General features: G+C 37.4%; 1 protein-coding gene across 1 annotated transcript; it reads right to left on the bottom strand.

Annotated features, from left to right (window-relative positions):
• Positions 1-519: 519 nt before the first annotated feature.
• LOC134627020 (secretory carrier-associated membrane protein 3) lies at positions 520-15850 on the bottom strand (the record flags this gene model as incomplete). Its single annotated transcript, XM_063472931.1, is given in 11 exon segments — positions 520-573; positions 610-702; positions 1151-1268; positions 1842-1943; positions 2080-2245; positions 3478-3589; positions 3591-3607; positions 8775-8895; positions 9284-9388; positions 15522-15602; positions 15803-15850. Coding segments are annotated over 11 exon segments (1017 nt in total), but the record flags the coding sequence as incomplete, so codon positions are not given.
• Between the last annotated feature and the right edge of the window lie 5160 nt (positions 15851-21010).

Below are 21010 nucleotides of genomic sequence, written 5' to 3'. Positions count from 1 at the left end.
ACAAACAGGTGAGATGTTAGAACTCTTTTATTTTTATTTTAGTATACACTCAAAACTTGCAACAGACAGCTGCTGGGGTTTGGAAGAGAGTTGAACAAATGTTTAAAATATAACCTGATCATTTTTGGAGCAGGCTTCAGGATCTCCACGTATTAACATGCTGCTTTTGCTCCCGGTGAAAATGTTTCCTCCTGAATTTAAATATTTTTAATGTTAGATTTAATTCAAAGTCAGCTGTTTAAATAAGAACAGCACATTATTACATCAGGGGATATGACAGGTGAAATATTCAGTTTAAAATATACTGACAGCTCTCCAAGTAAGACTAAAATGAAATAAAACGGTTCAGTTATGAAGCTTAACTTTAATCTCAGCCAAACACTAAAATAAACCAAACATGAACATTTCTAAGTTATCTAAGTGACATATATGTCATGTTTAACCTGAGTAGAGATAAGACAGGGGGTGGGTGGGTGGGGGAGACAATGTCCTGGGAGTCCGCTGTTCTTGCCGGCTCTATCAAGGGGCAGTGGAGGCCCCCTGGGCAACACTGGCAGAGGCGCTGGCAATAGCCTGGTGTACAGCCTGGTGTACAGCCTGGTGTACAGCCTGGCGTACAGCATGATTGGACATGACTGCAGTGGCCAACTCAGCCTGGGCCTTCTGAAAGCTGCCATCGGTTTGCTTGTACAGATTGTGGATCTGGAATGGGAAAGACAAGAGTACACTGACACCTGATACTTGCAGCAATTCATCATCTTATTATGCACGCTGTGAGGGTGAAACGATACTCACAACCTGATATTGTGGCTATTCTTCAGGTTCTTTATCTACTAAATGCTTCACGGTAGATGGACGACCTGGACTACGTGGTGAGAGGACTTGGACAATTTTGTTCTTGCTCTAGACCTTTGACTTTCCTAATCAAATATGACCCACTTAATTTTTGGCTTTACAAGCATAAAGCATATCAGTTTATTTAGTTTGAATCGAAAATTCAGACAGAGAAACGCTGGGACATTTTCAGTGTTTTAGTGTCACTGTCTGGATTTCAAATACTGAAGTTGTAAGACTATCTGAAAATCTGCTGATAAAAATAACAGCCTGATTTAGAGTTCTTTATTGGACCTAAAAATGTGAACAAATGTACCCGTTTCAGCATGACGACCCCCATAATGGTTTCTGCAGTAAAGAGAATGGCATTGATCATCATGATCACACTGGCAATGAGGCTGAAGCTCAGAGCTGAAAGGCTCACAATCCAACCACTGAAGGACAGAGAGAAACACACAAAGATCAAACATACAAGAAAATAGAGGTTTAAAATAGTATCCTCATTTGTCCCTAAAATTGAATAGGTAATGATAAAACAATATGTAAAGCAGGTATTAAATATGCTCTTATTATCACCACCAAATTAAAGACTTTTGAAAAAAAAAGAAGCCTTTTTTCCAACTCATTCGATTCATTTTTATGGCTTACAACAACTATAAATACATGATACAGAGAACAAGCAATGCACCTAGAATGAACAAAGTGCATGGACAAGAACAACAAATGTAGGAATCATATTGCTCAAAAGATTTAGGAGGAATTTTGTATTAGTTCATTAGCCAATATGATTGGACTACCTTTCTCTATAGTTAAAAATAAGATCCAAGTCTTAATGCTTCCAAATGAGCAGGATTTCTAGTATTGTTTAGACTTTAACTGAGCCATATACTGTTGGGTTTTAATGCAATAGTTGCTTTTCTATCAGTTTGACCTACTGACTGCCAGCAACCACTCGCCAGCTAGTTTTTAGCTGGGATAACAAAGAGATGTTTGTTTAGGTACCTTACCTGAACCCCCAACCAGGGATGCCGATGGTCATGATGACAAAGACAACCACTTGGGCAAAGAAAATGAAGAAGAAGGCAAAGAAGTTGAAGGAGCTGTCATTCCTAGAAGAGGGAACAATATAATTACTGAGCTGTCTGCACAGTAACTAACAACTCAGACAATTTTTTGTGAGTGTACTGAGCAAAAACCAAAAAGGAAAACAACTCTGAACTTCTTCACCAAGATGGAGGTACACACCTGAAGGCTTTGTACACAGGTCGATACCAGCAGAAATACGAGCAGGGAGTGAAAAGTCCGACCCACAGCACGGCGAGGTACAGACCAGAGCGAGCATCACTGGACAAGGTGATGCAGAACAGGACCAAGGAAGAGATCAGGTTGAAGAACAGCGTGCCTGTGCAGACTGGTCATAGATAAGCAACAAAGAGACTATGAATAAAAAGGAAAAGAACTGCAGCCTGACTTTAGGGATCAAAACCAAACCCATCCTTCTCCCTTTTGACTCTGGCTGATGCAATATGATGCCATTTTTCACAGGTACTGTTGTCGTCTGCTGCCTGGTCAAGATTTCAGAGTGTGACAGGCCGTTATTAAAAAATCTCTACACTGTTTTTAAATCTCTTGTTCTTTGCATTTCCACACAGAAACTGCATAATGTAATCTTAATAACACTTTCACAGTTTTACAGGTCCAGGTGTCCTCAAAATCTGATAATTCTGCAAAAATCTAAATTATAATTATTAATGACACAAGCAGTTACAGGCTGTTTTTACTGGATACACCCTGTGACAGCTCAGTCAGCTGAATTGTATCAGCTCTTAAGAAATGGATGGCTGTATGGACAGATGGCAGGAATATGCCAAATATGGTACTTTTGGTGCTGTCCTTTGGCATCTGATACCAGGCAGTATATCCTGCCGGTCTCAAAGCAAACAGTCCCCTCTAAAATCCCCTCTGTGAAACTTCACAAAATGCAGTTAGAAGTCCAATATTTATGCCCTCCATCATGTTTTCCAAAGCCATTCAGTGGTCCAAATTGGAATTTTTGCAAGGCCAATTCTGGCCTCCAGGCCTTATGTTTGACATCTCTGCTTTAGCCATTAAAAACTGTAAAAGAACAAAACTAGAACTTGTTTCTGTTTTGTTTCCCTTCTTCTATTTAGCAACATTTACTTTCTCTCTCACTTTCAAAATCAGTGTCAAGTGTCAGTGTCAAGAAAATATTAAAGTCTCCTCTTACATTTTTTTTTCCCCTGGCCTAATCTAAGAGACAAGGTGTGGAGAAATTCTACAATTTCTCTTTGAAGGAGTCAACGAGAACTTCTGCAAGCTTAACCAGCTGGTTTGGTTGTTTTGCAGATGCCTCATGTCTGTGTCCCCAAGTCTTTGATCTAACAGTGAAGTGCGAGTCTTTGTACAAACATTCAAGCTCTTGTGCCAGACAGTGCAGGAGAAGTTACGCATGCACGAATCAGTGTTTACTGTCTCTAACTAGGAAGTCTTAAGAGTTAACATATGAGTATTTTAAAATACAAAATTCCCTTCAAACTAAAAAAAAACACTTCATAACAATGTTAAATTTTGACACAGAATGTGCAAATTAATAGTAAACTGTTAAAAGTTGCAGGAACTCACACAACCAGAAGTAGTACATAATGGTGACCGTGCGCTGGAACTGCTGGCTGATCTCCACATTGATGTCCTGATAGAAACAGGGACCCACAGAGCAGAAGGAAGGCGGGGAGGGGGCAGTTATTCTCCCGGGCTGAAGAAGAATAAAGTCAAAAAACACTTTGGTGTCACTGGGATGTCATCAGTTCATTTCCTATTTGTTTAACAGGTGTTAGAATGTATGAACACATCTGTTAGAGCCAATCTATAGAGAAATATTTTTGATACTGTTTCAGTTATTATGTTACATGTTTGATTTTGTATAATATGTTGTTAGAGAATATATGCTGTGTGTTTAATTTGTGTTGGGTAAGAAAACATCACAGCGCATGTGTGGTAACAGGTTAGAATGAGCCAGGACGGCAATGGAAATGTGCGCTGTAGCAGCAAATGTTTTTTTTTGACTGTGACATCGTGTGTTTGTATGTACAAGTCAGAAATAAATCTGGACAGCTCACATTAAGAAGTGGAAGAACAATTTTTTCAAAGCTTGGGACAGAAATTCACCACTACAACATCCCTACTGTCACGGCGAGTGAGAGGAGCCGTGTGAAAATTAAAGGAGGATCCAAACGCAGGCACTTGTACAGGTGAGAGGGTGGTTTAATAAACACAAAAGAAATGGACAAAACAGCAAACGGAGAACTGAACTATACTGGGTTAACTAAACTACGGAGCCTGAACAAGAGCACAAACCTGAACACGAATAACAGCGAGCAGAAGACGGAATGATGGTTGGCGGCAGGGAAACACACAGAATGAAACAGGGTGGATACGCAGACGGACCAGCAACAACAATGACTAAAGACGTGACTTAAATACGCACAGAGAAACACAGGGAGATTACACACAGGTGGTGGACACAGTTGGGAGTAATTAACAAGACGAGACAGAGGTAAAACTGAACACACTCACAAGAGACGCAGACCTTCACAATAAAACAGGAAACAAGAACACTACACCAAGACGCAGACCTGACACTGAGGGACAGACAGAGAATAACACATGGAACCTGAACTAAACATGAGATGCAACCGAGAACTATTCCTTAACACAAATAAACAGAAACATGAAACTCTAATAATAGACATCATCATAATAAGAGAACAAGAAAACAATCCCAGATGCAAAAGTAAACAAAAACATAATAAACTCAAAATACTGGGTCCACCAGACCCAGAACCGTGACACCTCCAGTTTTAGCAAGTTTACACTGGCTCCCTGTCAATTGTCGCATTGATTTTCAGATTCTTTTACTTACTTTCAAAGTTTTAAATGGTGTGTCACCCAGTTATTTAAGAAAACTCCTAAACATATATAACCCTAAAAAGAGCACTGAGATGGTCTAGCCAGATGATCTGAGTACAACCGAGGTCCTGATTGAAGCATAGAAGGAGATCAGGCCTTCGCAGTTGCAGCACCTTGACTCTGGAATAACGTGCCAGACGATATTCGCACTTCAGAGTCTATACATTCTTTCAAAATTGCATCTTAAAACTCACTTTTTACGTGGTTTTTAATTCAAGTTCAGTTTGAGTATCACCAGGCTTGTTTTATGTTTGTTATGTTTGTTTTGTTTTTATGTTAATACTTTTTCATCGCCTCATTTATCTGTATTTGTTTTTATATTGTTTTCTCTTGTTCTTAACTAATTGTGAAGCACTTTGGTCACCTTTGTTGCTTTTAAATGTGCTACAGAAATAAATTTGATTTGACTCATGCAAGTCCATTAAACCTTATGATATTTATATTACAGGATGTTTGTACTTGTTTTTGCGAGACCTGTGCTTTGACATTTATGGTCACATCATGACAAAATAGCCGTGCAAAACTTCAGGTTCATACTTAGCACATTTTCATCACTGAACAGGCAACAAAGAGTTCCTCTGTGATCCATACTCCTCTAAGCTGCGCGCTTGCGCAATTGCGTACTGCTGGCACGGTCTCTGCGCACAGAAAAAAAATCTAACCTGAATTGAAATTAACATTAATACTTTAACAATTCTGTTTTGCAGTGTTAATCAGTAAGTGACTGGCTGGACTATGGGATTAGAACAGAGGTTCTTAACCTGGGTTCGATCGAACCCTAGGGGTTCCGGTCTCAGGGGTTCGGCAGAGCCTCCACCGCAGAGGTCACAGAGGTCCAGACACACCCGAATTATCGTGTAAATTTGTGATGACACGCCCCCTTCTGGCCATCACTGGCTGCAGACTGTCATGCTACACTGCTTGGCCAATCAGGGCTGCGGGGAATGTAGCGCGCGCAGTAGTTAACATGTGAATGTCGTGGTAGTACTTCGCGTGATTTATTTTAACATTTTAATCCATACTAACTATGTTGGGCAAAAGAAGAAAGTGCTCGGACGAATATGTACAATATGGATTCACATGTATCACGGAACGTGATGGGAGTGAGCGTCCTATCTGCATGATTTGCAACGCCAAGTTGAGCAACTGTAGTCTCGCACCGGCAAAACTAAAGGAACACTTCTTGAAGCTGCATGGAGACGGGGAATACAAGAACACAACGCTTGCTGAGTTCAAGGTGAAGAGAGCCAGATTCGATGAAAGGCCCACTCTGCCTGCTCTTGGATTTGTAGCCGTTAACAAACCGATCCTCACAGCATCGTACGAAGTTGCTTACCTGATCGCAAAGCAGAGCAAGCCACACACCATTGGTGAAACACTCGTGAAACCAGCTGCGTTAAAGATGGCAAATCTGATTCTCGGAACAGCGGCCGAAGGTAAATTATCCCAAATTCCTCTTTCAAATGACACCGTCAGCGACAGAATAGAAGACATGAGTAAAGACATCTTGGCTCAAGTAGTCGCTGATCTGATTTCAAGCCCGGCAAAATTCAGCCTTCAGCTCGATGAGAGCACAGACGTTGCTAATCTAAGCCAGCTTACTGTTTTTGTGGACTATGTGAAAGATGACATGATAAAAGAAGATTTTTTATTTTGTAAGCCTCTTACAACAACAACTAAGGCAGCCGATGTGAAGAAGCTTGTGGATGACTTCTTCAGAGACAACAATCTTTCATGGGACATGGTTTCTGCAGTTTGTACGGACGGAGCTCCAGTCATGCTAGGAAGAAACTCTGGCTTTGGTGCGCTAGTAAAAGCCGATGCACCACACATCATTGTGACTCATTGTATTTTGCACAGGCATGCATTGGCAACAAAAACCTTGCCTCCAAAAATGGCAGAAGTATTAAAAACTGTGGTGGAATGTGTGAACTATGTGCGAAATAGTGCTCTGAGGCACCGCATTTTCAGCGCATTTCAGCTAAGAAAGCCCTGGATTTTTTTATACCATTTGTTACAACATATCTTTGCGAGCAATCCTTTTCGACGATGCTGGACATAAAAACGAAGAAAAGGAACAGACTTTTCTGTGAAAATGACATGAGACTGGCACTTGCCAAGGTGAAGCCACGCATATCTGAACTGGTCTCTCAAAGGCAACAGCAGAAGTCACACTGATTTGCAGGTATGTAATTTCTTGTAAGTTCATGCATTGTGTTGGTTTTGTTCTTTGAACAAGGTGATGTTCATGCACGGCTCATTTTGTGCACCAGTAAAAAAACATATCTATGTCTTGAATTTGAAAAAAAAAAAAAAATTTCACTAAAGAGGGGTTCGGTGAATGCGCATATGAAACTGATGGGGTTCGGTACCTCCAACAAGGTTAAGAACCACTGGATTAGAACGATGCCACCTTATCCCATAGTCCAGCCAATAATGCGATTCACATTCGTATATACGCAGCTAATCGCTGACAGGCTATGACAGCGTCCTTATGTGCCGACACCGGTGTTTTAGCTAGCAAAGCGGCGTGGCTGATGTGGAGTGAAGCCACGTTAATGACAACGTGTACAACCATTGGAGATGTGAGCATCAAAAAATTATATGGCGACATGGCATTTAGTTGTTTAGGAAGGGGGAAGTTTTAGAAGTGATGGCGGTGTTTTGAGATGTGAGAGATTTGCGACGTTTAGCGCAAATCTTGTGTAGTTAGTGTGTAGTGTAGTCAACAGTTTTGTTGTGTGTGTCAGAACAATGAGGCGACTACTGAATGTTACAGGTGTTACAGAAGTCATACATCTCCTGTTGTCAGGCCTGCAGGTATCAGGCTGTTGTTCTCCTTTATCTCATAGTGGACAGAAATTATGTTTTTGTGTGGCATCAAATTTCATGCAGAACAGCTGATTGTTCTGTAAATAGTTTGAAATGTTTATTAAAAAAAACTTTTTGAAGAAGTAACTATACCTGTATAACTGTAAATGCTGTAATTTGATTATTTTAATAAACCATGTAACTTGGATGGATTCGATGCTGGCGTGACCACAGTGCACACGTCTGCTGTTGCTCACAGTTGTCCAAGGGACCGCTCAGGGAGTTTGTGTGTTTGCTCAGACACATGAAAAATTAGAACATTGGTTTAGACCTAAAGAGGTTTCATCCATGCTCAAAACTATTACACAGAACATGTAAACGCCAATGTTGTCCTTTCATTACACAGCCATAAGTACATTTAAGAATTTCAATGGATGACTATATTTCTCCCACTTTTCTCCCACTGAAAACACTATGTCCAGAGGAACAGAATCAACTTTTGGGGATATTAGAACATTTCTTTGACAAAAAAAGCAATCAGTGACAAGAAGTACTCTTTCTTCTGAAGAGCAGTGTAAGCTCCAGCATTGCAATGTCCTTTTTTAATCCTGACACCAGCACAATGTCACCCCTCGTCGTTTTTTTTTAATGTGCAGAGGGAACTTCAGCTACTATCAGCTGCCTTAGGTGCTCCGTAGGTGCTTTTATGAAGCAGATGGTGGTTAGCCGGTGTTGTCGCCAGGTACTTTATAAAGAGTAACCAGTTATCCATCCCTTCTTCATTTCATAATGAATCCAGCATCATGTACTCTGCTCCATTGCACATATAAGTCTGGAAATGTGTTATATCCATGTTGTTATTATCTGTTTATCAACTCTGTTGAGTACACAAAGCAATGAAAAAAACTGGAGCCCAATTCTTTGTATCTGTGCATATACTTGATCAATAAAGCTGATTCTAAAAAAAATTGAATGTGGCTTCTTTTACTTGTGAAGCTGTGGGTGCTCAAAAATTGCAATAATCATGTACACAGTAAGAAATAAAAAATAATGTTGGACAAGGATCTTTTAAATCTAAAGGTTTAAAATTCTCTGACTTCTACTTTTAACTCCCCATCCCATCATCCCTCTCAATCTCTTACAGGCTCCTGCTACGAGGTTGTGTGTCATAAGCTTCCGCTCTATACTCTCCAGCTCCTGGGGTTTCTTTGCCAGCTCCTCCTACTTCCTCATCAGCTCTGCCTTAGCAGCATTCACGACAGGCTAGCACAGAGTGAATTAGGCATTAGAACTCTATGTCAAAGTTATGCATAATTACATATATAGGTCCTAAAGGTGCTCCAATGGTTGTGCTTAGGTATATTACTGGTTCAAGTGAGTAATTCAGGCAGGTCTGCCTAAAATTGAGGTGGGATCCATAAAGCTGGTGCCATTAAAAAATCATGCAAATGAAGTCCTGTCCTGCTGATTATTTCTGGGATTTCTTTTTAAGCATTCAGCACCCAGATATACACAGCAGAAATTAGTGCAACGCTTCATTTTAATAGCCATGAAAACACTCCTGCTTTTCTAGATCCAGCTTCCCCTGAACGTTCTGATGGTAAGCTAATGTAAATCACAGTAAAGAGGGTCTTTACTGTATAGTGTTTACCTGGGAGTCGTAGGAGCCATATATGTGAGACTCCGTAGGCGTTGTCGTGCTCTTTGGGGTCTGCACAGGTGCAGATGGAGGAATGGCTTCATATGGTGGAGGAGGCTGTAGCATGGTTAAAAAACAAAAACCGACATCATACTTCAGTCTGACAAAAAATGTGGTCTTCAAAAAATTATTCCAAAGAACTTGGATTTAGTTAGTGAATGAAAGAATTATGAATTAAAGTATTAATTGTCAATTAATTAAAAGTATTAATGCATAAGATATACAGATCATACACATTTTAAAACAATACAAAAAAGTAAAATTACACATTTATGTCCACAAGTAATATCTTACTTTTTGTGAACTGATCTTTCTAGATAATTCTGAGCACAAAGCTGCAGGTAACAGCATTTAGATCTCTTCATTCTTCATTCTGAAAAGCCTTTTATCCCATATCTCACACACAGCTATAATCTGTGGAGCAGTAACCTTCTCTACTCATGGTGGCTTCACTCATTTGACTTTTATGCCCCACTGGTTTAAGCCATTATCATTATCATCATCCACCCCTTACTTTCAAATTTTACTTTATTTAGAGTCAGTTAGTCAAACCCTCATTTTGTTTTTAAATGTATTTATTTATTTTACAGCACATTAGTTATTTTTTTCCTGTTATTTTAGGGAGAAAAAAGGTCAAAAGGTACCAGAACAGAACTTGGGGTGATTCATTTTAACAGACAAGATGTGTATAACTAAATAAACAGAAATGGATGATATTAATATGATAATATAATAACTCTGGGTTTAAGTAAGGAGGAACATTTTAAAGTGATGTATTCTCTCCATTTTGTCCATATTTCCTCAAACTTTAACCACCTGTAGTATCATGAAGAAGGTGATTTTTTTTTACCAGTCTTCTATGCCTGGGATTTCTGGTTTAAGCCATTTCAGACCATAATTCTATAAATGTTATATTGACAGCAGTATATTTATAAACACAGTACAAGTATATATTACAGCATGTTGGACCCCTGTAGTTCTAGGCATCCCACACACACACAAATCAAACCATATCTGATGAAAAGAGCTTAAAATGTCTGCTGACTTTGCTTCACAATAGAGTTTTTAAATGGACTTCAAAAGATCCCAGTGGTGTATTCATATGTGTGGATTTGTGACATTAAGCAGGAAGTGGCCCATCTGTGTGGGAAATGTAACACAAAAGTCATGGAAGCTTGTGCAAAGTTATTTACCATCATTTAACAATATAGGTTTTATTGTAATGTAATTTATTTGTAAATGTTCCATAATTAGGAATCTTATTTTGACATTCTTCAGTTATTTCAGTCTAAAAATGTATTGAGTATACAGTTTAAAAATGATTATTACTGATTTAAGTGTTACAGAATCACCAGTTTATCTTTATATTAATGTTAAAATTATGCTATTATATTCTATATTATATAATTGACTCATAAATGACCCGAGTCTGATATTTTAATTGCTAGAACAACTTGGTTGCTTGGGGGTTAAAAGCCTTTTTACCTTGTGAAGTTCCACTTCTACCACATCTTTACTGTTGCAAAAATCCCCCACAGATTTCAATTCAGGATTCTCTGAGTGCCATGCCTCTCTATTAGAAATCACTCTGTTCTGCATTTTAGGAAAAATGGGATTACACAATGGTGCAATTCACAAATATACTGTAAATATTGTTGTGAGAAGGTATGCAGCTTGTGAGCTCTGCTACAAATGCTACATAAACAACTCCAAGTTTAGTTCCTGTTGCTGCAGAGTTTGCTAGTATCAAAGAAAGACAAGAAGTACACATGAACTCAAGGTGTTTCCTAGCAACAAAAACCTAGTGATACAACTGGTTTTGCTGGTTAACAAAGATCCATTAACCAGGAGAACCAGTCCTGGTCCTTCCTGTTAAAGGAGCCCTTCCCCCCCACAGTTACCATATGCGTGCTCATAGAGAATTACCTGAAGATTCAACAGTTTCTTTTAGCTTGACAGGGCCGAGACCTATCAACTTCTCATTACTGATCATGATTGACTACAGCTGGTAGATTCTCTTTGCCAGCACTTATTGGATTGTCTAATACTCAGTCCAAGGAATCTCAGTCAATATCTAAGAAAGACAATTGTAGATTTACACAAGCTGGGAAGGTCTCTTGGAACCATTTCTAAACAACTGCAGATGCCAAAACAACTGTATGAAAGTACATGTTATTCACATGTGTCACCACTTTGCCAAGGATGTTCAGGAACAACCCACGAACCATCAAAGCTCGATCCTGTCAAGAACTAGAAACTACTGGAACACCAGCAACACTGAGTGAAGTGGGTGGTAGGTGGTAGCATAATTTTCTGGGGCTGTTTTGCTGCCAGTGGCTCTGGTATATATTGCACAAAGTGGATGGAATAATGAAAGAGCATGACTACCTCCAAATTCTCCAACTTTACTTCAAATCAACAGACGGTTGAAACTTGGACATAACTGGTCATCAGAAATTGATAAAACAGACCATCATTAAAGGCAGAGTCTGTGCCAATAAACCCAACCAATTTAAATTCTATCAATTCTACCAAGAAGAGTGGTCAAATATCTATCCATTGTCATGCCAGAAACTTGAGGCTACAAAAAGCATCTAGCATCTAGTTAAGTTGCTAAGAGGCATTTTACCAAATATTATTGGGGTTGTATGTACATATTTGAGCCTGTGGATTAGAGAAAATCCAAAATAAATTCAAACTTATGCACCCAATTCTTGTTTTTTTAAGTCATTAAAGATGGTACAAAGAATTCAAAAAAACTCAATAAAAGTCCCACAATTGTCATGTCCATGACAAGTGCATGTAAACTTCTGCATTCATATAGCAGACTGAGCAGTGTGTCCTCTAACACAATGTCTGCACTGTATATGAAGAATAACTGCTGAAATACCATCTTCAGTCTTGTGTAATATTATAATATTGATAATAAAATGAAAAATTAATAGTGTGTAATAAAACGTTTAACATGTGAGCAGTTTCACAACATAATCCTGAGGTCTCCTTCTGCTTTCAGACCTCTGAATAGCCACAAATCCAGGCCCAGTGATTCAAACTGAATTTTGGATTTTTGGTTTAAGCCATTTCTTTTTAATTGCTTTTCTGGACAATAAAGTTGAGATTCCAAACAGGTATTTCATTTTCCACATGGGGAATTCCATCCACCCTCTGATTTCTAGCACTTCATTGTGAAACAGTCAACAGTGCAAATAACGACAATATCAGAAACTGACTTTCACTATCATCAACTAAGTATAAGGAGACTTAAAAAACCCAACAAATCCTAGAAATATTCCCACTGTGGCTGCTGTCTGTCACATTCTGAAGTTTTAATAGGGTGTCTCTGAAGGAACCACATGCATAATTTGTCATGGTGCAGGTGCTGTGTAGGTACTGCTCCTAATCGAAAGCAGCCACACTTTTGTGTAAAAAGATCAACTTTTGCGTCACGGCCATTCAAAAGTTAGAGCCTGTCTTCCAAGACGCTGTAAAATATGTTAAAGAGCAGTTGTTTTTTTTAACTATTTATGAACTGTCAAACTTCAAAATACAATTGTACAAGTGATATTTGAGAAGTGAAATGAAGTTTATTGGATTTACAGAAAGTGTGCAATAATTGTTTAAACAAAATCAGGCAGGTGCAAACATTTGGGCACTGTTGTCATTTTATTGATTCCAAAACCTTTAGAACTAATTATTGGAACTCAAATTGGCTTGGTAAACTCAGTGACCCCTGACCTACATACACAGGTTAATCCAATAGTAAGAAGGAGTATTTAAGAGGGTCAACTGTCAGTTTCCCTCCTCTTTTAATTTTCTCTGAAGAGTAGCAACATGGGGGTCTCAAAACAACTCTCAAATGACCTGAAGACAAAGATTGTTCACCATCATGGTTTAGGGGAAGGATACAGAAAGCTGTCTCAGAAATTTAAGCTGTCTGTTTCCACAGTTAGGAACATATTGAGAAAATGGAAGACCACAGGCTCAGTTCAAGTTAAGGCTCGAAGTGGCAGACCAAGAAAAATCTCGGATAGACAGAAGCGACGAATGGTGAGAACAGTCAGAGTCAACCCACAGACCAGCACCAAAGACCTACAACATCATCTTGCAGCAGATCGAGTCACTGTGTATCGTTCAACCATTCGGCGCACTTTACACAAGGAGATGATGTACGCGAGAGTGATGCAGAGGAAGCCTTTTCTCCGCCCACGGCACAAACAGAGCCGTTTGAGGTATGCTAAAGCACATTTGGACAAGCCAGCTTCATTCTGGAATAAGGTGCTGTGGACTGATGAAACTACAATTGAGTTATTTGGGCATAACAAGGGGCATTATGCATGGAGGAAAAAGAACACAGCATTCCAAGAAAACTCCTGCTACCTACAGTAAAATATGGTGGTGGTTCCATCATGCTGTGGGGCTGTTTGGCCAGTGCAGAGACTGGGAATCTTGTCAAAGTTGAGGGACACATGGATTCCACTCAGTATCAGCAGATTCTGGAGACCAATGTCCAGGAATCAGTGACAAAGCTGAAGCTGCGCCGGGGCTGGATCTTTCAACAAGACAATGACCCGAAACACTGCTCAAATTCCACTAAGGCATTAAAGAGAGCTGTCCATGCTTGGAAGCCATCAAACCTGAATGAACTAGAGATGTTTTGTAAAGAGGAATGGTCCAAAATACCTTCAACCACAATCCAGACTCTCATTGGAACCTACAGGAAGTGCTTAGAGGCAGTAATTTCTGCAAAAGGCGGATCTACTAAATATCGATTTCATTTCTTTTTTTGTGGTGCCCAAATTTATGCACCTGCCTGATTTTGTTTAAACAATTATTGCACACTTTCTGTAAATCCAATAAACTTCATTTCACTTCTCAAATATCACTGTGTGTGTCTCCTATATGATATATTTAACTGACATGTTTTATTGTAACAACCAATGATTTATACAGGAAAATAATGACTATTAACAAGGTTGCCTAAACTTTTGCATCCCACTCTCTCTATAAAAATTCCCCGCTCGCCCCTGCGGGTGGTCTATCCTTCAAGCTCGGGTCCTCTACCAGAGGCCTGGGAGCTTGAGGGTCCTGCGCAGTATCTTAGGTGTTCCTAGGACTGCGCTCTTCTGGACACAGATCTCCGATGTTGTTGTTGGACTTGGGGTGAAACCCTCCATGCATGGTCAGGAGCTTCCTTGTATTAATGTCAGTGGCTTCTATCTCCTCCTTTCGCCAGCTTATTATCCCAGCAGGGTACCTGATCACGGGCAGGGCGTAGGTGTTGATAGCCCGGATCTTGTTCTTACCGTTCAGCTGACTTCTCAGGACTTGCCTGACCCTCTGCAGGTACTTGGTGGTTGCAGCTTTTCTAGTGACCTCTTCATGGTTCCCATTTGCCTGTGGGATCACCAGGTACTTCTAGCTGTCCTCTATGTCTGCAATGTTGCCTTCTGGTAATTCGATCCCCTCAGTTCTGACTACCTTCCCTCTCTTTGTTATCATCCAACTATATATATACAGATATATATATACACTATATATATGTATATATATATGTATATATATATGTATATATATATATATATATATGTATATATATATATGTATATATATATATATATATATGTATATATATATATATATATATATATATATATACACTATATATATATATATATATATAGTGTATATATATATATATATATATATATATATATATATATATATATATATATATATACACACTATATATATATATATATATATAGTGTATATATATATATATATATATATAGTGTGTATATATATATATACACTATATATATATATATATATATAGTGTATATATATATCTGTATATAGATTATAATTCTATAAAAGTTAAAAAGAGTGAAGTGAAAAGTGAAACAGAAAGCATGAGGACACCAAAGTGACTCTGCAGCAACTTACAAAAAGAATTGGAATTAACACTTATTCACAAGAACAATTGCTCTTTACTAAAGATAATATCTCAGAGCTCAGGATTATCTGTGTGAGCATGCTTTCTTAAATATTTGAACCAACTCAGGCTGCAAACCAGAAGCCAGATGCTTAGAAACTACACAGGAAGCATGAGAAACAGGCTCTCTGGATCTCTGTGTCCTGTGTAACAAAAGCAGGAATAAAAAAACTGGTTAAACCAAATAATGCTCACGTCAGTTGTATTATGAACCAGGTTGTAAAGGTCCAGTGTGGTATATCCTATGTTGCTGTTGTGTTGAGTCACTGCAGGGTCCTAACAGACAGTACAAAGACAGAGTTATTCAGCATCCTTATTTATTCATGTGGTCACTATGAATAAGAGTTACAAGTGGGCAAACACTGAGGAGGATCTGGCAGGCCCTAAAATAAGTCACATGAGCAACAACACACCAGCCGCCCACCCATACGTCCATCCATTACCCTGACGTTAGCTTCATGTCCAACATCTCTCACCTGAAAAGGGTTTTGGTCCTCCATCGGTTCTGGGAAGTTTGTGTATTTTTATATCTTACTAGCAGTTAGCTTGAAGAAGCCACTGTGTACTCACTGATGTCAACGCTGGAGCAAAAAGATAAGAAAAAAAATATCCCTGCGTTTGTTTCTATTACAAAACGAAAGAAAAGGCGTGGCCGTTTCTCAATTATCAAGTACGCGAGTCAGTACTTGGGTTCTTGTTTATCCGGAATTCTGAAGAACGCAGCGATCACATGATCATTTTACAATTGGAATGGCAGTGTACTTGATAACATCACAGCTCTGGAGTTTTTACTGTCATCCATTTAACTGTGATTAATATTTGCAATGGAAATGACACATAACATGAAAGAAAATACACATGATGTAGTAGATTTTTTAAGAAAAAAAGATCATTTAAAAAAGTATCTTAAGCACTTTGGCAAAATTCGCTTTTACATATCATCTGTTTCATAATGTGTAATAAGCTTCTAATAAGCCCTAAAGTTTAGGGCCTGCTGAGTGTGGCAGAGGGAGAGAGAAAGAGACAGTGCAAAAAAAGGGAAAAGCATTGTACTGAGCTAGCTCACATCAACTTTGCTGCTGCATGTGTGTGGCAGGCTTTAAACACCGTCACAGCTGTGTCAGGTTACTTTGACTGTGGAATGTGTGGGGAGGGCCTTGACATGCTGCCCAGAATGCTCTACCCCAACACAGCGTGCACAGGCTTTAAACTCATGTAAGTCACATGCAAGTGTGAATAAAGAGCAATAAAAGACTGAAGCGCATGACTTAAAGTGGTCATTGCTATGGTGTCACATGAAGCAAAGGTTTCTTTTTTTGCTTAAACTTGTCTGGGAAGTTTGATGGTTCTTAAACAAGTGTTTAAAACTGAGAACTATAAATAAAAAATGTAAAAGAACAGTGGCTCTTAGAATGGGAAACATGAAGAAAGTAGTTCTAAATTTAAGAATAAAATATTAGAAGATAAACATCTGGGAGGAAAATGATAAGGCAAGAAAACTTGTTGTCAAGTAAAGTTAAAATAATTTAACAAACTATAAAGATACAAACAGGGGAAATAAGACATAACAATAGAGAAAAGTTGAGAATAATATAATTAAGTGAGTAAACGAAAGCTTAAATAAAATAATTACTGATTAGAGTGTAATGTTAATAATAATAAAACAGTAATTAGAAAGTTGTAATAAATAATGTCATTAAGCGTAACAGGAAAGTAAGAGGAAGGAAGGCAAAAGTGATTACACTTGAGCCCTTTTAAGGAAAATGAAAAGTTTAAATTTAAAGAAAAAGACTTTGGCTGCGAAAAGAAATAACAGAAGTAAAAGTTGCAGAATACGTGGCTGGTCATCCTGCAGCCGTGAATCACCACAGTTCTGGAACACTTGCTTTGGTGCTGGTCAGAATGTGTGAAATCTTCTAGCTTGTCTTGATGTCAGTGGCTTCTAAGAAATAACATTTTGAAGAGTTTTAGAGGAGCTTGGCATAGGGTTAGGTCTTAACCATTTAAACCCCAGGGTGTCAGGCTTGAAGCAGGAGTGTTTGTCAGTTTATAACACTCCCACAACATTAGAGGGACTTTGGCCACCTAATAGATCATCCCAAATGAAAATTGTGAACAAACCTCAAATTAGAAAATGGGGCATAAACTGTCTTTCCTCTGTGTGGCAGGGTCCAGTTGTCTGTGGATTGATGCATTCAAATTGCCCAAAATGCATACTCTAGCAGGAACTGCTGGACTAAATGACTAACTCTATTCTGGTTATAGTGTGCAGAGGTAGAGTTTGAAGCACTGAGGAGGGGCATGCAGTCTGACCGGGCACTTGGCAATCAAGAGTTGGGTATGGGGCAAACTGAGAAGAATACGGTCAGGCAGTGTTAAGGCAGCATGATTAAACCTCTATTGTTAAGTGACTATTGACCTATAAGAATACAAGGCGTAGCAGCGTTTGTGGAACTCAAACAAGCACAAATGGTCTGGTACAGGATGCAGGACGAGTCTGCTCCACATGTGTCTTTGGCCCTGCATGTGGGACACCAGGCCAAACACTTTGGTCAGGCTGGCTGCCAGATCAACTGAACAGTCTCTGAGCTGCTTCCTGGAAAGGGGCCCTGACCTGGTGGATTACATGTGAGCCCTCTGTTCATTTTATAGCTAGTTGGTACAGTCTGTGCTACTCTGCCACCTCCCAGATATATGAATATAATATGATATATATATAATGATATATAATAAGAAGCATACCACACTACAGGAGGATGTTTAACTCACACTTACAGATAAAACCTGTTAGTTGGATTGGATCAAGCTTGGATCACGTTCCCATCATAAACAACTCTCCTCCAAATGGTCTTGGTGCAGTCTCCACTCCAGTGAGATTATCATGTTCACATCTGCACAAACAAAAGGAAAAAACAAACCAGATTTTACTTAAAGTAAAGGAGTTAATTCATTTCCCCAAATGGTCACATTCAGAACATTGTGGAGGGCTGCACCAATAAGCCTATAGGAGATCAAATTAATAAACTGAAATAAAAATCACAAAACTGTTAAATTAAAGAATATAATTTTAACATAACTGGCTTGTTTTTACATCAAGTCTTTGAAATTGTTTAACAAACATAAATTAGCTACAATTAATGTGAACAAGAACGAAATCAATAATCAATTTATGCATGCATTTATATGCTTTACATTTTTCATGCAGTTTGCAAGTTTTGTTTCTTAAACTTAATGTTGAGGGTTTTGTTCATTTGTATACCATTTGTATATATATATGTAGTTCCCTTGAACTATAAATTACATCAGCCACTAATTTTGTTATTTCTAGTAAATTAAATGTACTGAAGGTTTGACACTTGATGCATTATGAATATTTAGTCACCGGTTTACTCTTAAACAATATAACAACAATGTGATGTGTCATTTTATCCTCTATTCAGTTTATTGAATGGTTTAAATTGAAATTTATGAATATATGCTTGGAATTATCTGTTGTATAAGGTTTCTACAGGATTTGCAGAAATGGAAGTGAACATTTCTAATTTGAGTCCAAAACATAAAGTGTCTTGAGGTAGCAGAATAAATGTAGGAAAATACAGAATGTTTATGTCTTTACTTTGTTTCTTTCAAAATTTCTCATTTTTAACTCTCTTGATGTTGACCGGATTCATCTTTCCAAATGTTAAATCCAGTGTCAGGCTTATTCGTTTTTTTTGTTTTCATTCAAGTTCTTTTGTTTCCATTCAAATTCTGTTGTTTTCATTCAAATGCCATTGTTTTCATTCAAATTATGCTGTCTTCTTTCAAATTCTGTTTTTTTTTTCAAATTCTGTTATTTTCATTCAAATTTCGCTGTTTTCATTCAAATTCTGTCGCTTTCATTGAATTCAGTTCTTTTCATTCTAATTCTGTTATTCTTTATTCTACTTCTGTTGTTTTCTTCCTGATTTTGTTTTCATTCAAATTCCGTTGTTTTATTTCAAATTCCATTTTGTATTCAAAGTCTGTTGTTTTCATTCAAATTCTGTTGTTTTCATTCAAATTCTGTTGTTTTCATTCAAATTCTGTTGTTTCATTTAAATTCTGTTGTTGTCTTTCAAAATCCATTTTTTCCTCAAATTCTATTGTTTCAATTTAAATTGAATAAGATTTTATTCAATCTCTGTTGTTTTCTTTCAAATTCTGTTGTTTTCATTCACATTCCGTTGTCTTCATTCAAATTTCGCTGTTTTCATTCAAATTCTCTTGCTTGATTCAAATTCTGCTGTTTGTTTTCCAATTCTGTTGTTGTCATTCTAATTCTGCTGTTTGTTTTCCAATTCTGTTGTTGTCATTCTAATTCTGTTGTTTTCATTCAAATTCTGTTGTTTTCTTTCAATTTCTGTTGTTTTCATTCTAATTCTGTTGTTTTTATTCAAATTCAGTTGTTTTCTTTGAAATTCTGCGGTTTGTTTTCAAATTCAGTTGTTTTTATTCAAAGTCTGTCGTTTTCATTGTAATTCAATTCTATTTTATTCAATCTCTATTGTTTTCATTCAGATTTTGCTGTTTTCATTCAAATTCCGTTGTTTTCACTCAAATTCGTTGTTTTCATTTAAATTCTGTTGTTTTCATTCAAATTCTGCTGTTGTCATTCAAATTCCGTTGTTTTCTTTCAAATTCTGTTGGTTTTTTCAACTTCCATTTTTTTCATTTAACTTCCGTTGTTTTAGTTGAAATTCTGTTCTTTTAAATGAAATTCTGTTGTTTTATTCAAAATCCGTTGTTTTCATTTAAATTCCACTGTTTTTTTTCAAAGTTTTCATTAAAATTCTTTTCTTTTCATTCTAATTCTGTTATTTTCATTTAAATTCAGTTGTTTTCATTCAAATTCTGTTGTTTTCGTTCAAATTCCTTTTTTATTCAAATTCCGTTGTTTTCATTTAAATTTAATTCTATTTTATTTAATCTCTGTTGTTTTCATTCAAATTCTGTTGTTTCCATTGAAATCCTGTTATTTGTTTTTAAATTCAGTGTTTTTCATTCAAAGTCTGTTGTTTTCAGTCTAATTCTGTTGTTTTCATTCAAATTCTGTTGTTTTCATTGAAGTTCCGTTCTTTTCATTCATATTGTCTTCTTTTCATTCAAATTCTCTTGTTTTCTTTCAAATTCCGTTGTTTTCATTCAAATTCTGCTGTTTGTTTTCTAATTCTGTTGTTTTCATTCAAATTCTGTTCTTTTCATTCAAATTCTGTTCTTTTCATTCAAATTCAATTCTATTTTATTCAATGTCTGTGGTTTTCATTCAAATTTCGCTGTTCGTTTTCAAATTCTATTGTTTTTATTAAATTCAGTTCTTTTCATTCTAATTCTGTTCTTCTCATTCTAATTCAGTTGTTCCTTGTTCTACTTCGGTTGTTTTCTTCCTAATTTTGTTTTCATTCAAATTCTTTTGTTTTCTTTGAAAGTCTGCTATTTGTTTTCAAATTCAGTTGTTTTCATTCAAAGGCTGTTGTTTCTAATTCTAATTCAATTCTATTTTATTCAATCTCTATTCTCTCTAATCTCTATTGTTTTAATTCAAATTTTGCTGTTTTCATTCAAATTCTGTTGTTTTCATTAAATTCTGTTGTTTTCATTCTAATTCTGTTCTTCTCATTCTAATTTGGTTGTTCCTTATTCTACTTCTGTTGTTTTCTTCCTAA

Source organism: Pelmatolapia mariae, linkage group LG5 (genome assembly GCF_036321145.2).
Source record: "Pelmatolapia mariae isolate MD_Pm_ZW linkage group LG5, Pm_UMD_F_2, whole genome shotgun sequence".
NCBI classification, from domain to species: Eukaryota; Metazoa; Chordata; class Actinopteri; order Cichliformes; family Cichlidae; genus Pelmatolapia; species Pelmatolapia mariae.
This window is presented reverse-complemented; position numbering and strand designations above follow the sequence as displayed.